The following is a 16,208-nucleotide window of genomic DNA, read 5'->3' as shown; positions in this document are numbered from 1 at the left end:
CACATACCGCATCATTGTCATACAAAAGTATTTGTTTTTTACCCTGTGTGCGCCGCACTTTGCTGGTTTGCATGTAGCCCAACAGGGTGATCAGATCCTCAATGATGCGGAAGTACTGAGAGCCCGAGGAGCTGCAGGAGTGGATGGTGACGGCCACCAACAGCTGCTGAATGTCACATACCACCAGTTTGTAGTCATTCGGAGGAATCCTACAGAGCCAACAACATCAAGAAAGAGTTCACTTACTGTAGTTATGTATAATCTTTCATATTAGAGAAGTAGGGTCCAATGAAATGGATTCCGTTTTAATGGTTAAATAAAATTGTAGTAATCAAAAAGCATGCCTAAATCATTGAAATCATGAAACTTATACAATTTAACAACCCTTTATTAAAGATTTATCAAAAATAAAAATTAGGTCCCTATGAAATCCAATTTATTTTGCCTAAATTTTGTGTTTTCTGTTCAATTCTGTTGTTTTAAGCAAAAAGCATGTCTGAATTCAATTGAATTCCTACAACATAAACAATTTATTCATATTTTTACAGTAATAAGGCCCTATAAAAAGTTAATTTTTTTTCTGGATTTATGATTTACTGTTAAATTTTAAATATGGAGGATGATTCCTTGATTGTATAATTATCCTCATAACTACTTTAAGAAGCACATTCTACTGTACAATAGTAATACATTTCTGTCATAATTTCTTCAAGTTAAACCAAACTTTTATTTTGGCGGGTTGTAGTGAAGAGCTTGGAGTTCATGTATATCTGATGATAGTTTTCTGGAGATGATGTTCATGTCCTCGTATAGCGTGACGGCAGACGAGCGTCACACACACGCTGGACTGTGTGTAGTAGAGCAAACTGAGACATGCACAACGTGGAGAATTCAGATTTCAATAGCAATAGAGACACTAGTCCATATCCATGTAGTCCATGATTAGTCCACGATTTAAATAAGTGTTAGGCCTTACTTTTGATTTGTTCACATAAAATTAGTTTTTCTACGTTACACTGTAAATTCCATTTTTATGACTTAATTCTGTGATTTCGATCATGTTATCTGCATTGAAAAATTCATAGGATTAAATTTTGCAAATCCTGAAAGATTGCTGTGATCCTAGGCTAAAATCTGAAGTCTTTCGTCGTTAGTTTGACATGTTCACCAACAGCCGATTAATGACAGTTGCGATTAAAATGTTACCCCTGACGAAGTTCTGGCAGTGTCAGAAGATTTGGCTCTCAGTCCTGCAGTGACTTCTCAAGCCATGACCAAAATTAACATTAGAGATTTCTTTGGAGCCACCATTTCAATCCCGCATGTAACGCTCACATCACCCAACGTGTCATTGATTGATGATGTAAAACTCTGGACAAGTTTTCTTACGTGTGTCTGTTTTCAACGCGTCTGACTTTAATGATAACTGCAATCTTACAGTGTGAAATGGCTTACAGCAATCGTACAGTCTGACAAGCAACAATCGTAAAGGACTATAATAAATCGCAGTGTGCGCCTGACTAAGGCACATTACCCGTTCTCCAGGCCGTTGAGGGTGGAGAGTGTGTTGAAGAGCACGTAGAGTAAGCCGTGGTCCAGTAAGATGTCGGCCAGCTTCGGGCAGGCGTTGAGAAGCTGCAGAAGAAGACACAGGCCGTTGTGCACCAGCGAGTTCTCATACAGAGAGTTCTCCAGCAGACCCAGCACTGGGATGATGCAACGCCTCCTGAACGGGGAGATGTTCTCCATGTCTTCCAGATCCAGACTGGGAGAAGAGAGGATTGTGGTTATTGACAAGGGCAATTTGGGTAAAGGTTCAATTAGAAATCATGCAGGAGTTTCTTCAATGCGTTTACTGCCACATATTCCCTGCAGAAAAACAAAACAAAATTATATATATAATTATCTATAATATTTTTTAGTATCATTAATATATTATAGTATTTATACATAGTTTTTATGTATTTTTTTTAATTTAGCTATTATTTTTGTATTTTAATTTTAGGTAATGTTTCAATACTGTTGTTTTTTAATAAATCTATTTAGTTTTTATTCATTTTTATTTCAGTTGTAATTACCAGCATTTAAGTTATTTAATTTAAACTCTTTAACTTTAATTTCTTTTTTATTTCAATTAGTTTTTTTTTATTTCTTTAAACTTTTTTAAAATATATTTTTAGTTTTAGTTAATGACAACATTATGGAAATGAAAAATATATATATTTAATACAATTTTAATAATGATATAATATATTCTATTTTTATAATATTTTAAATTAAAAAATTAAATTGCAGTTTCATTTACAGTAAAATAAATAAAACATTTAAAGCCAACACATGGCAACTAACTAAAAAAAATAAGTTTAAGTTTTTTATATCTTTATTTCGATCAATATTTATTTTATTTATTTAAACTTATAGGTTTTTTTTTAAAAATGGTTAATGACAACATATATATAATACATATGACATTTATAATAAAAAATAATAATAAAAATAATAATAAATAAATAATAAAATATATTTTTTTCTTAATTTTTTTCCATAAAAATAATAAAATGTTTCATTTTCATAAATAAACAATATAGCCAATACATTTAATCAAATCACCCTCCACTGACATGTGTGGCTAATGTTATACTCTGGAGCTTAATTTCCAAATATGCTAAATGAGCCCACAAACACATCTTAAGAGGCATTCACCACTGATGGTCATGTCGTCAGTTTTATACTGTTCGCACACACTCACTCTTCCTCGAGCCCCACCGGTCGACCGAACAGCATCTCGAGGAAACACTCCAGCAGACCATGTGACCCCTGGTGCAGGAACAGCTGATTGGCCAGCAGTGAGAACCCATGGTTCTTCAGGAACTTCTCCTTCTGCTCTTTCTGAGCGCGGGTGAAGTAGGCGTCCAGGAGCTACATAAATAAATGTGAATGTTTGTGTATCCGTGCATGTATGAGAAAAAGGACATCAATTATATAATTTATTTATTAGAAATAAATAAATTAAACTCATTGCTAAAGCACTCCTGCACCGGTCTTTGCTTAGAATGGTAAATAAAACTGGTAAATTAGCCATTTTCACATCAGCTAAATAAACAAGCCACAGCAGCATATGTGATAAATAATACAGCGAGATAGAAAAAGCCAACATTTTCTGTCCTAATTCTTTTTAATAATCTTATATTTTCATGATTTGTTTGGACAGCAATTAACAGATTCTTTTCCACAAACATTATATTTTCTATGCAAATTTCAAGAACAAAAAAAGGAAACTATGTGAGTGTGATGACTTCATAATAAACTATGAAATACAAAAAAAATTCCAAAATGTTGATAGAAATACTATTTAGATATATTGCCATTTTCTAATGTATCTAATCTATTTTGACTCATAAATTGACATATTCCCCTAAAAACATCATATTTTGTCACCATTAATTGGATTCTGTTGAGTGACTTTACAAAATCCATTTCTAAATGTATTCCAGAAAATGTAGTGATAAAGAACCCCAGAGTTTGGAAAGGTTTAAAGTAGTTTAAATAAATAAAGAAAGAAAGAAAGAAAGAAAAAAGAAAGAAAGAAAGAAAGAAAGAAAGGCAGACAGACAGACAGACAGACAGATAGACGGATAGATAGATGGATAGATAGATAGATAAAAAAAGTATATAAAAAAAACTTGTCATCTGCAGCTGAGCGGACCTTCATGACGCCCTGCTGTATCAGAGGAGAAGAATGGTTGACGAGGACGAGAAGAGCCTCGGGCTGGATCAGTTTATCCATCACCTCCTCCAACAGGACGTCCGGCAGCAGAAGCAGAACTCCTCTCAGCAGATCATACAGACCGCAGCAGATCAGAACCAGACAGTCTTCTGCACTAGACCTGAAACAATCAGAAAACACATATCTGAAATGTCAGATCCTCAGTTGTGACTCAGAGCCTAACCAAAAATATGGTTTGTGGATTGGATCTCGGAATTAAAAGTTGTTAAAGTCTCCCTGTAGTCAAATATTTTATCCCTTAAAATCACCTTTGATCATCATGACATATTTAAATGCCTCCCCCCCACCCCCCCACAAAAAAAAACTTCATGCCTTAAAATAGCTTGAATGTAACTCGATACCCTTGCCTCATTTACTATACGCGGTTCTATGAATACGCAAATGAGCCCCGCCTCCACTCACTCACTCACTCAGAGATCCACTCGTTGATGATCACACGTTGATCTGATTGGTTACAAGGTAGTTTGTGATGTCAGAAACACCAGCTATATTAAACCATGTTTTTGAGACTGTCTTTGGTTCACTGCAGTTTTAAGGAGAAAATACTCAGCAATGCTGTCGACTTATGAATTTACACATGGTTTGTCTTAAAGCATATTAAAAACACCACATAGACATATAAACAACATTTTCACAACAGGGGGACTTTAACACATTTAATGAGTTGAACTGATTTTAGATAGGATATGTGTTTAGCACAAAAACAGTGATGACAAAGACAGGAGGCAATTACCCAGGAAACTGTTGACTGAAAACGTTTTTTTTTTTTTTAGCACATTAAAGAGATGATGCAACTTATACATGTAGGCTGATATTACAAGTCATTCATCTCCAAAACTGAGTGGCATAAATTAGCATAATTAAAGAGCATTATTCAATCATCACGTGTAATTCAAAAAACTAAATATATCACAAAATATTTGAAAATATGCTTCAGAAGAGTTTTACTCCCTCCCTAGTTCAGTAGTAAGCACACTACCTAAAGACTACCATTTCTGGGGCTGTCCTATTGTAAAAACAAAAATTCTTACTGGATACATTTATATACAAAAAAGCATACTTATTTAAAACTATTTTGCAATGCACTTTGCAGTTTTATTAGGACTTTAAGCATTTACCTGTACATTTATGCATTTGGCAGGTGTTTTTGTCTAAAGCTATACATTTTATCAGTTCATGCATTCCCTGGGAATCAAACCCAAAACCTTGGCGTTGCTTGCGCCATGAGTTAAAGAAAGTCATACATAAAGAGATATCTATAAACGGCTTTAAGTGACCGACCAAGACTTTAGGCATCTGTTATATAAATCATATTATCAAGGGAATTCATTTGTGAGGCATATTTGAATGATCAAAAAAGTGTGTGGTGGGTTGAGCTGTACATAACAAACCTCATCAGGCTCTCATCACAAGCACCATACGGCTTTTCTGGAAACAAGCGCGCAGCCATCTTTAGAATATTGTCTTTGAACTTCCGTTTTGCGGTCGCTCTGTATATTTCCATGTCATTGCTGTTCAGGAGTAATTAGCTTTTGAAGTAGATTTACTTAATGTAAAGTTAACGAAAGTTATCATGAGGATTGTAATGTTTAAAGCAGATGTCTTAACAAATGACAGTAGACCGGGAAGATTTTAAAACGAGCCGTTCATTCATAAATACGCAGTAAAAATACCGAACGGAAGACAAAAGACAACGAGCGCAGCGCTGAAAAGGGGCGGGGCTACATAAGGTCTATAAGTGACGTAAATGCATACCCTCTATTTAACAGTATAAAGTAATACCTGTCATTACTGGAGTCCGCCTTGCTGTGTCTGTCATAACCGGGTGAGTATGTGTAGCTTTCCCAGTCGTCTGGGGGGGCGGCACGGTCAGTCACGGTGGGCCAGCGAGCGATAGTCAGAGAGCCGTTCTGTGCGGGAAACGCCAAGCCCAGACTGGCCAGGTTACTGTGGCTCCTCTGGAAGGACTGGATTCCCTTCAGGCTGTCGGGTCGGCGTGGCGCTTCCTCGCTGGTCCAATCGAAATGGTCCTCTGAGTCCACCGGGCTTTCGGCTGGCCCATCATGCTCCTCTTCTACACTAATAGAGGGCGTTCGGTTTCCCACAATGCTTCCGTCCTCATCAACACCCGCAATCTGCGAATCACAAATGGTCTTTGCAGACTCACAGCTGCTGAGAAGCTGCTCGTCTACGCCCCGCTTCAGGGTCTCTGTGCTGCCCAGGGCATGCTGGGTAATGAGAGACGTCCCATCTTCAGGGTCGGTGGTCCCGGTCACGCTCCCGTGAGCCAGACGGGGCGTCAGGGCTGGAGAAGCGTGAGGAGAGGGATGTGTGTTAGGAGGCCGAAGAGACAGATCTTCATCTCCATGATCGGGGGAAGAAGTGTGGCGACCTGTGGGACAAAAAAACACACATCATTTAGTCAAGTCACCTTCATTTATATAGCGCTTTTACCAAGCGGCAACCTCCCCGTCTCTCTCTTGAAACCAACACGGAAGTGAATTAAACTGCAATTCATCGACTGACCGCTTGAGGCAGGCTGCAAAAGTGAGTCAAATCTGTATCTCCCCCATGTTAAAATCCCCAACTTTACAGCAGAAAAAAATATGTTTACAGCCTGAAGCAAAAAGTGGTTTTGGTCTATATAGCTAATTTTGCCCTTCATGACAACTGTGAGGGGGGTGAATTTTTTTACACCTCATCCGTTTAAATTATATTAAGCCTTAAAGTTCTGCATAATTAAGGGCGTGGCCACTTGCGTGACTGGTGGATTGAGGCTGCTTTAACTGCTAGCCGACGTTTGTCTCTGTTAACGTCACCCTCAGCTGCTGTACTTGCCATCTCTGCAGTGTTTGTGCTTTTTTCGGGATTATTTCATACAATTTAATACACGCATTATACCTTTGCCCACGCCGTTGGATTCCGTCGGTGTCGAGTATGGAGAGAACAACCAGCGTTGTATTTCCAGTTGTTTTCCTCGCATGCACTAATGGATGTCTGACAATTTCGTTGCTTTTTGGAGTATACTGTACAGGCTACACTCGTTATGCGGTACCGTTGCTCTCAAACTTTTAAGTGTTAAATAAAAAGTACCGTGAGAAAATCCTGCAGGTGTCAGTGCTTTCTCTCCGTCCATGCAATAGATACACACCCTTGAATGAACGCGGATTTCTAGTGCATTTACTTGAACTTCTGAGGTAATATATTTGGTTTAACCCATTTGAGAAATTGAGAAGCGGCCAAAATCAGATTTTAAAATCAACTGAACTGAATAAAGCTCTTGATGAACTTGACGTGCGATGCCGCACTGACTGACATGTATGTGCATGAATCACTGTCACACGCACAAGCTCAGAGCAATATTGTAAGTTACTGCATGATAATACATTTTTAACTAGCAGAATAATAATGCATCCCGATACACATAGTCTCACTTTTAGTTACGTCTTTTAATTATTATAGTATTTTGAAGGGCAAAAACATGAACTTTAACTATTGGCTTTACTTCTACATTCAGCTGTCACTTTAGCACGAGGCCAGTAGCATAGCATTAGTACCTCAGCTCCACCCACGCTCCGCCTCTTTGCCCATTTTCTTTTATCCGGGAGTGACGAGAGCTGACGCGATGCCAAGATGGCGACGGTTGGCCCCGCCTACTTTAGGCTTCAAAAGCACTCTTCAGAAACCTACGGGTGACGTCACGGACACTACGTCCATATTTTTTTACAGTCTATGGCTTTTACCAATATAGATTGCTTTAAAGGTGCAGTGTGTGATTTTTAGCGGCATCTAGTGATGAGATTGTGAATTGCAACCAACAGAAGTTACAGTGGCCGACAGAAAATGATGGTCGTCGTCTGAGAGAGCATGAGGTTTCTTTACAAAGATAAATTAAGAAATGATGTGTGGTGGCAATTTTAATGATATTCATTGATCTTTAGTAAAATATAGATGATTCAAATAATGTCACATGTGTGTCTCTCACTTGTAGTGAGAGAAGATTCTGTTTATGTACCTGGGGAGGCAGAAGGGGGAGACACTCCAGAGAACAGACGAACAAGGACCTCTGACCTAGATGTCAGAAGGCCATTTGGTGCAGGGGAGCTTAGTGGGCCAACTAGACGTCTATGGAAAACTACTGGGAGGAAGGCTCTGGGGGGAAGAAGGCCTTGAAACTAAGATAAAAGCTAGTTCAGTCTGTCTGGGGGTGTGTCACTCTTCTGCACAGGGTAACAACTGTGTATTAGACTGCTCCTATTCTTGCAAGAATAAATACTTCTATTTTATATAATTTGACTCTGAGTGTCTCTTACGCAGTGATGTTTGTTTGAGATGAATTTTTGCCACCACAACAGATGTTTACTTTATTATTCAGTAAAACGATGTTATTACGAATATTATTGTTACTTGTTCATCATTGTGTCAGTGTTTTATTCGCTGAACTAAGCTTGCTTTCTTGCACGAAGAACAACATAGTGACGAAATGCGTTTGTCCGTTTAGGCCACCGTAGAAACATGTCGATGTAAGGACACCCGCGGTGTGTGTAGATATAAATGTCTCATTCTAAGGTAATTAAAACATAACGGTTCATTATGTAAGGTCCTTATACACCACTGAAAACATAGTTATGTATATTATATTGCATTTCTGTCTCCAGATCCTCCTAAATATTACTCAATGCACCTTTAAAGCAGCTTAACAGTGATAATAGGAAACTAATGTAACAGAGATTGTTTTGGCTTTACAGCAGCTCTAGAATAAAGTTATTGTCCAGCTAAAGTTAGTTTTTGATCATTAGTTATTAACTAAGAGGCCGCTAACATGACACCGGTTCAACCGAAAACAGAAAACTTTTAATTCGTTCCGGCCGCTCATTTGCACGACAACAATGTTTTAGTAAGTAATTTAGTAAGAACTGTCTTTTTTTTATACGACAAATTACAAGTTTTACATTTGTGGTTTTCACAGCGTTAGAACCTTATCACTTGCTCTTCATTCAAAAAGCGTGATTGTTTATACTGTCACAAAATGTAACAATATTATAGGGATGCATGATATATCGGCCACCATATCGGTACCGGACGATATATGTAAATTCTTTATATTATCATTATCGGCCCAACAAGACAATTTAGCCGACATATTAAAGCCGATAAATCAATTATTATTTCCTTCAGCTGAGACACTTCAAATGCGCACTGTTCAACATGATGGTTATGAATTGCTTGAAATATGATTGGAATCAATTCAAAAAAGGAAAATACGGTCAAACTGACATATAGTTCTGTCATATAGGCTACATAAAATTATAATGAGAAAATTATAATTGTGTGCTTGGGACATGGATTTTAATGGTGAAGACTTTTGTCTTTTGTAATCAGGCTCTCAAAAATTCTATAAAAATGTGGATTTAGATTTATCGGCCAATATATCGTTTATCAAATATAAAGAATTATCGGCCAAAATTATCGCACAGCTCGCTATATAAAGGATGTTTAGTATATCCAACTACCCCCACACATACACTCATGTAAATCAGTATATTATTGTTGGGCGATATGCTCAATTTTCATATCGTCCAATCGTCAGCCTGTGAGATCGGCGATACACGATATTATCGTGAGGGGGCGGGGCTTACTTATTTGATTATTAACTTGATTATTTACTCATTAATTTGCTTGTTTTTTTACTTCATTTTATATGATAATTTTTTTTTAATTTTGCTAGCAAAGGTGGAGTGTTTATTACTAGGCTATCAGGTTATTTCCCGGTATAGTGAGGTAAAAAAAAGATCCTAATCATTTTTGTATCCTCTCATGCCGTTACAGATGCAGCATTTTGACTGTACTTCTGCACGAGATGAAAACACGTTTTAATAATTTCTAAGGTCAAGAAAGAGTCAGAGTTTGCATATATGTCCTCCCACCAGTGCTCTCTCTGTCTGGATGGACTTCACAATATGCGCACTTCAATAAGTGCAACGAACGCGGGTTTAAAATGCCGGGAAAAATCAGAGTAAGGGGCAGAAATCTAGCTGAGTCGATCGGTTTATACTTAAACTTAGGACTTGACTCCGATAAAGGAAAACAGGATAATGAGTTTACATGACCACATGCATTGTCAGTTTATTCTGAATAATCGTGTTGGAACGTGCATGTAAACGCACTCATTCTCTGAAAGTGAAAGTAGAAACTGATCGAGCTTTCAGCACCTGTTGCTGCATTAACGCCGTGTTCTCTCAGAGACGACGGCGACTATCTTAATTTACTGGCTTAATATTTCTCTGGTGGACCTACATTAATGACAGTAAAAAATTTGAAGAATATTTCTTGTTAAACAAGTGTTTGAAGCTGCTTTTGATTTTCATAGATGGCAGAGTTGTGCTGTGTTCGTGAACTAAAGACTGACCTATATAATTTTAGTGATATTATTATTATTATAAATTCTTAATTGTATTGTTTTTAGTGTTATTAGTGTCATTAAACATTTTGTTAATGTGCTATAGAAACAAAATACTGATGAACAACGATGCCGTTTTCATCTTGGGTCTGTATAAGATATGCGTGCGTCTGTTAAAACAAGCACTCTTGACAATTTGTGAATGGATCACCTTGCAATTCAATTTTGATGTGGGATGTAGGCCTAGTTTTTCGTTCTGTTTTAAAAACATTTTCTTAGAGGAGTCCTCATAAGCGCGTGTCGGTGTTGTCGCAAGTGTTAGGCTATGCGGTGATGTCGTTATGAAATTAGGCAAGGCAAATTAATTGTAGTTCCTAATATTAATTTAATAACAATACTAGCTTTATAATAATACTACTACTAATAATAATTTAATACGTTCATGGTAAAACGAGCCAATTATCGTATTGATATCGTCAAAGGCATCTGCTATCGGAAAAATCTCAGACTATCGTCGATACACGATACTATCGTCTATCGGCACAACCCTACAATATATATTATATAGCATTTCAACTGCTTGATGTTTATATCATTGCGAAATATAACTATATTACACAGATGTATACAAAGTTGATATATATATATGCATACATAGTCCAGAAAGCAAACAGGATATTGTGCCAACCAGGTCATGTACTCAGTAATGGATTTGTTATCATGCAGTCAGGTCGGCGGTATTATGTGCCAATACGGAAAACTAACCGCTATGCCAACTCAACTCATTCATTCCCTCTGCTATAAAACTTTTAAATGAACAACATACAAGATGGTTAAATGAAGACACATAACTACAACAAAACTGGTTCTCGCTCTCACTCCTATGCTCTGTTTCGTCACTGACAAGTGAATGTGTGTGTGTTTTTGTTTTACCACTATATTATATACATAGTATGCTAATGCACTTTTTAACTTTAACCCTTAATGGATGTAACCCTGTAAAACTAAATTTCCCCCATGGGGAGTAATAAAGTTATCTGAATCTGAATAGAGTACACTCACGTAGGGCAAGATATACTGCATAGCAAATTTCAACAGCATGATTGCTTGTATCTAATCTGCTAAATGCAACTATAAGGCATCAAGATATTAAGATTTTTATAAACATGAACATCAGAATTTTCTTTAAAGCTGCTTTGAAACAATGTGTATTATGAAAGTACAATACAAATAAATTTAACTTTGACTTGACAGAGGCAGGTTTGATTTTGTATTTATCAAAGGTCATATGTTTCAAACTTTATAAGATGCAGAAGTGCCAAACAGCCAGATAGGGACATTTTTAGTTGAATAATGCTTGTGAAGTGCGACAAAATGACAAAATGAGTGAATGGAGTGGATATTTTTCAGATTTTGACCTTCTCATGAATAACTGCATTAATGATTATTAGTCTGCTGGTTTAATGTGTCTAGAGGAGGCGCTGACCTTTGGGCTTGGGGGAAGTGGGCGGCAGTGATGCGTTCCCATCACTGGGCATTTCGGTGAAGACGGTGGGAGAGAGTGAAACCACTGAGCTGCAGGCTGATTTCCCTCCACTGCTCGAGTGTCGCAGGAACATCATGGACTGAACCTTCTCCTGGTACATCTTACCATCTGATGCCACAACAAGAAAACATGCATGAACTAAAGTGTTCTTGTTTACTAGGGTTTCTACACTGGAAGCACAACACCTCAGTTTGATTACTGATATGAATGAGCTGTAAGCTCGAGACTAGACTACTGATAAGGCCATTGCACACTGAAATTCGCATCCGAAATTTTTGCACGTAAAAAAAAAAATCAAAAAAAAAATCAACCTCACGTTATGTCAATCACACTTGCACACTACCTCCGAAACTTTCGTCAGTCATAAAAAAATTCAGATCGGGTTCGATTTTCTGCGTTTTTCGCATCCGTAGCAAGCAGTTTGAATGGGGTTTGAATGTGTTTTGAGAGCCACCGAATCACGAATACCAAAATACGCATACGAAAATTTCGGACTCAGTGTGCAAGGGCCTTGAGACTACAGCTACAATAATATGAAAACTACAGCTACAATAAAATGAAAATAAGAGCAGTTATATCCAATAGTTGCCTCACATATATGCCTACCAACAGAGGTATCCAATATTTGTATACAAACACTTAAATTACACACAAGGAAGTTTTTTAAATAATAAAGTTATAATACTAACTTTATAATCCCATAATTATATTTATACACCAAATCGTTTTGTGACATATAAACATTTAAATGTTGGCTTTTCTGTGGTAAATGTAACATTACGTAACAAAAATAAATAAATAAATAAATAAATATATATATATATAGTCAGCTTTACTGACTATAAAGGAAACATACTTACTTTTTAGTTTTAGTTAATCCCTTGCATTTAGTTAAAGGATGTTCACTTTAAAATGAAAATTAGCCCATGATTTACTCACCCTTAAGCCATCCTAGGTGTATATGACAATCGGAGTTATATAAAAAAAATATACTGGCTAATATCCTGAAAAATATTAATATTTAAAACTTTATAAAGTAAAATAACTAGCTTCCGGCCAAACAAACAAACGGATACCACTTAAGTGTAAAGCACAACTTATGCAAGTAATGCTGATATATATGCTACGCCATGACACACTACATGCAAGTAAGTGCTGATATTTATGCTACGCCCTGACACACTACGCTACTTCTGACGTCACAAGTTTCATAAGTTGCGCATTAGGTGTAAAGTAGACTGCTTATGGCCGGAAGCTAGTTATTTTACCTTATAAAGTTTTAAATATTAATATTTTTCTTACACAAACTCATTGCTTCAGAAGACTTTTATTAACCCCCGGAGCCGCGTGAAGTTATGACGGATGAAGGCACGTTTTTGAGCTTCAATCTGTTGGTTGCAATCCACTGCCATTATAAAGCTTGGAAGAGCCAGGATATTTTTTAATATAACTCCGATTGAATTCGTCTGAAAGAAGAAAGTCATATACACCTAGGAGGGCTTGAGGGTGAGTAAATCATGGGCTAATTTCCATTTTAAAGTGAACTAATCCTTTAAGTCTCTTGTATCCCAAGTAGACATGGTGTAAGTTTTGTATAATAACAAATTTCAGACAAGGTAAAATTAAGGTTAAAGAGGTGAACCAAAAATTATATTTCTGCCGTCATTTTCTCATCTTCTCATATAAAACCTGCATTTATTTTTTTCTTCTTCTGTGAATCACAAAGGCTGAAGCAGCTTGAACATTTGGCTAATCATCGTCTTTTGTTTTTTAGTTTCATTAAAGAAATTGAGTCATTAGGCATGATGGTTAGAAAATGTAGACAGAATGATCCTCTTTAGTGCACTTTTCCTTTAATGAGTATGACAGATATGACATGATCAGATACTGGTTTCCAAAATGTTTGCTTACCGATGTGCAGAGAGAAGTAGAAGCTGGTGGGTGTGTGGCACACGTAAGTGTTGGTGGGGGGGTGAACGGCCAACAGAAAGTTATAGACCAGCTGCAGCAGGTCCAGGTCTGGAGGCGAACCCAAAACCTCCTGGATGATTTTGACAAACGAGAGGCAGACCTCCTGTGGGATGGAGGTCAGGTACTCGTCCCGATGCTCCTATGAGAATAATCATGACGATGTCACAAAACAACCCACATGCTGAACTATGATTGGTATTTTTTCTCGTATCACTTGCATAATGGATAGCGATTGGTTGTTTCTTTATGTTGACTGTTTGAACTGTATTTTATATATATATATAATTTTTTTTTTTATTCAAAACTGTTTTTATTACTCTGATTTCTTTTGATTATTTTAATTTATTCGATGTAAAGCACTTTGAATTACCACCGTGTATGAAATGTGCTATATAAATAAACTAGGGCTGGACCCGGATATTCGAATATTCGTACGGTGTGTTGGTATTCGATTTGAAAATGTGACATTCGAATATTCCTTTTTTTTTTTTTTTTTGCACACTTGGCATCCCCCTCGAAACGGTTCTCATTCGCGCTTGAATATGTTTTACACTATAAAATCTGGTGAAATATAATACTTAACATATAACTTCGTTATATCTACTTAATAAATATATTTGCTTCTTCTTGGACTACTAAATGTGTTCCTGCAACGGGGGTATTCTCTGACTAGAGCGCAGAACAGCGGAGTTTGTATGGACAGAAGTGCATGCATGAGCTTGTATTTTGGGTTAAGCTGCGTTGCTTTGACATTGTGGAACATAGAATAATAGAAACAAAATGTATTATCCTTTTTACCCTTATCAATCTAAATTAATCTACAGCTAAATATAGGAGACTTTGAGATTTTACTGGGACGTCACGTTTATTTTTCATTTTTCTTTATTTAAATTTGTTTTTCTTTATTTAAATTTCATTTTTCTATATTTAAATTTCATTTTTATTTATTCAAATTTCGTTTTTATTTATTTGAATTTCGTTTTTATTTATTTAAATCTACCCTACTTTGTCAGCGAGAAAAATATTACAAGACTACCTTATTAAAAATATTGCTTAAAGGTATAGCGGAGGATTTTCTTTTTCCGGGTGGGTAGCCTATACTATTGGTCCACCTAAGTGTCAATCATTCTGGTTATATGTTTACCTAAGGCCGTCGTACGTGCTCGTCCCTTCTGCGCATGCGCACTTTCAGGTGTATTATGTGTGATGAGTTACGGTTTCAGCCATTCCTTTGAAAACGGCTGAGGGTCGAAAGAGAAAAAATGTATACGAAGTGTATGATAAGAAGAGAAAGCCTGCAGAATATAGAAACAAGACCAGAGGGATTTTGGGTTGAATATTTCACACGCTGGCGTGCGCCAAAAGCACAGGTTGGGCTTCCCACTGATGCCGCAGTCGAGAAGATTCTAACGTTACTAGACAGGTAAAGTTTGTCATGCTATTTGGAGAAATCCATTTAAAATCACTGCTAGTAAAAGTTAATGTAAGCTATGATTAGCGATGCTAGCCCTGGCACAAGTCATGCACCGCGTAGACACGGTAAACATCTCAATTTGTCTAAAGTAGCCTTATGACCAAATGGTAAATGGTATCACGCTGAAATATTCTAAAACCTTGTGTGTTCAATTTTCGATAATTACAATGTGTTCACCATAGTATTTATTACACAAATGCAACAAGCTACTTCTCCATTGCATATCATGTCTTGAGTCCTCGGTCACTCAACACGTTTAATAGCCGCATGTGCATTTTTAAAAAAAATTGGAGAGGAGAGTCTTCTCTAAAATTCGGAAAGATCCTCCGCTATACCTTTAAGTTAACAGACCTGTGTGTGTTTTATATCACTAGTGCAGTGTCCATTCTCGGAGCATATAAGCTCTGCTCGCGTGAGGCGCGCGCGCATCCGGCTCGCGCTGTTCTGTAGTTTATTAAAAGTTTATTAATTCTGAACGTGTCGCGTCTCGCCTGTCTATCTATATTGTACCAAATACGACACTGCACTTCCTTGTGAAGTCGTTTGGATGAACGGTTCTTGAAATAATCAAAATGCAACGGACAGACAAACATAGGCTATAGAGATTCCGAAGCTTCGAATATTAGATGTTCATTACTACTGAAGCTTCGAAGCTCAAAAAATGGTATTCGGACCAGCCCTAAAATAAACTTGCCTTGCCTAATGATATTTCACTGTAGGTTGATTTTAATGATGCACCCAAATTAATTTTTTACAGAAACACGAAACCCGAAATTCAAGTTTTCATTTAGCTTAAAATCGAAACTGAAAATCATAATCAATCAACACTCAAAAAAAATTGTTGTACATAGAATTTATAAAATATTAAGTTATTTTATCTAGTTAACTAACGAGTCTATGGATATTAAAGACAACTGTTACCTTATGCCATATTCTTTACAACTTTTTTTTATTGATGTCTTTCCGCAGTTGAAACTCTGATTGAGCGATTACTTGAGACATGTACATGTCAGTAAATCATACCGTTTAC

The 16,208-nt window shown here is 36.8% G+C and overlaps 1 protein-coding gene across 4 annotated transcripts in view; it reads right to left on the bottom strand.

Moving 5' to 3' along the window:
* Nucleotides 1-16,208, bottom strand: part of lyst (lysosomal trafficking regulator) — a 130,720-nt gene that overhangs the window by 37,651 nt on the left and 76,861 nt on the right. For all 4 annotated transcript variants that reach the window (XM_077217350.1, XM_077217351.1, XM_077217353.1 and 1 more), the window contains 7 exons: nucleotides 13,645-13,843; nucleotides 11,674-11,841; nucleotides 5,570-6,179; nucleotides 3,707-3,887; nucleotides 2,750-2,919; nucleotides 1,535-1,765; nucleotides 43-209 (listed from right to left, as the gene is read on the bottom strand). In XM_077217350.1, the coding sequence (XP_077073465.1) occupies nucleotides 43-209; nucleotides 1,535-1,765; nucleotides 2,750-2,919; nucleotides 3,707-3,887; nucleotides 5,570-6,179; nucleotides 11,674-11,841; nucleotides 13,645-13,843 (1,726 nt within the window). The remainder of the gene's footprint in view (nucleotides 1-42; nucleotides 210-1,534; nucleotides 1,766-2,749; nucleotides 2,920-3,706; nucleotides 3,888-5,569; nucleotides 6,180-11,673; nucleotides 11,842-13,644; nucleotides 13,844-16,208) is intronic.

Source organism: Siphateles boraxobius, unplaced genomic scaffold, assembly GCF_051911475.1.
Source record: "Siphateles boraxobius isolate OS27281-9 unplaced genomic scaffold, OSU_SipBor_1 73, whole genome shotgun sequence".
NCBI classification, from domain to species: Eukaryota; Metazoa; Chordata; class Actinopteri; order Cypriniformes; family Leuciscidae; genus Siphateles; species Siphateles boraxobius.
Note: the sequence above shows the minus strand (reverse complement) of the source record. Positions and strands in the feature narration are given on the sequence as shown.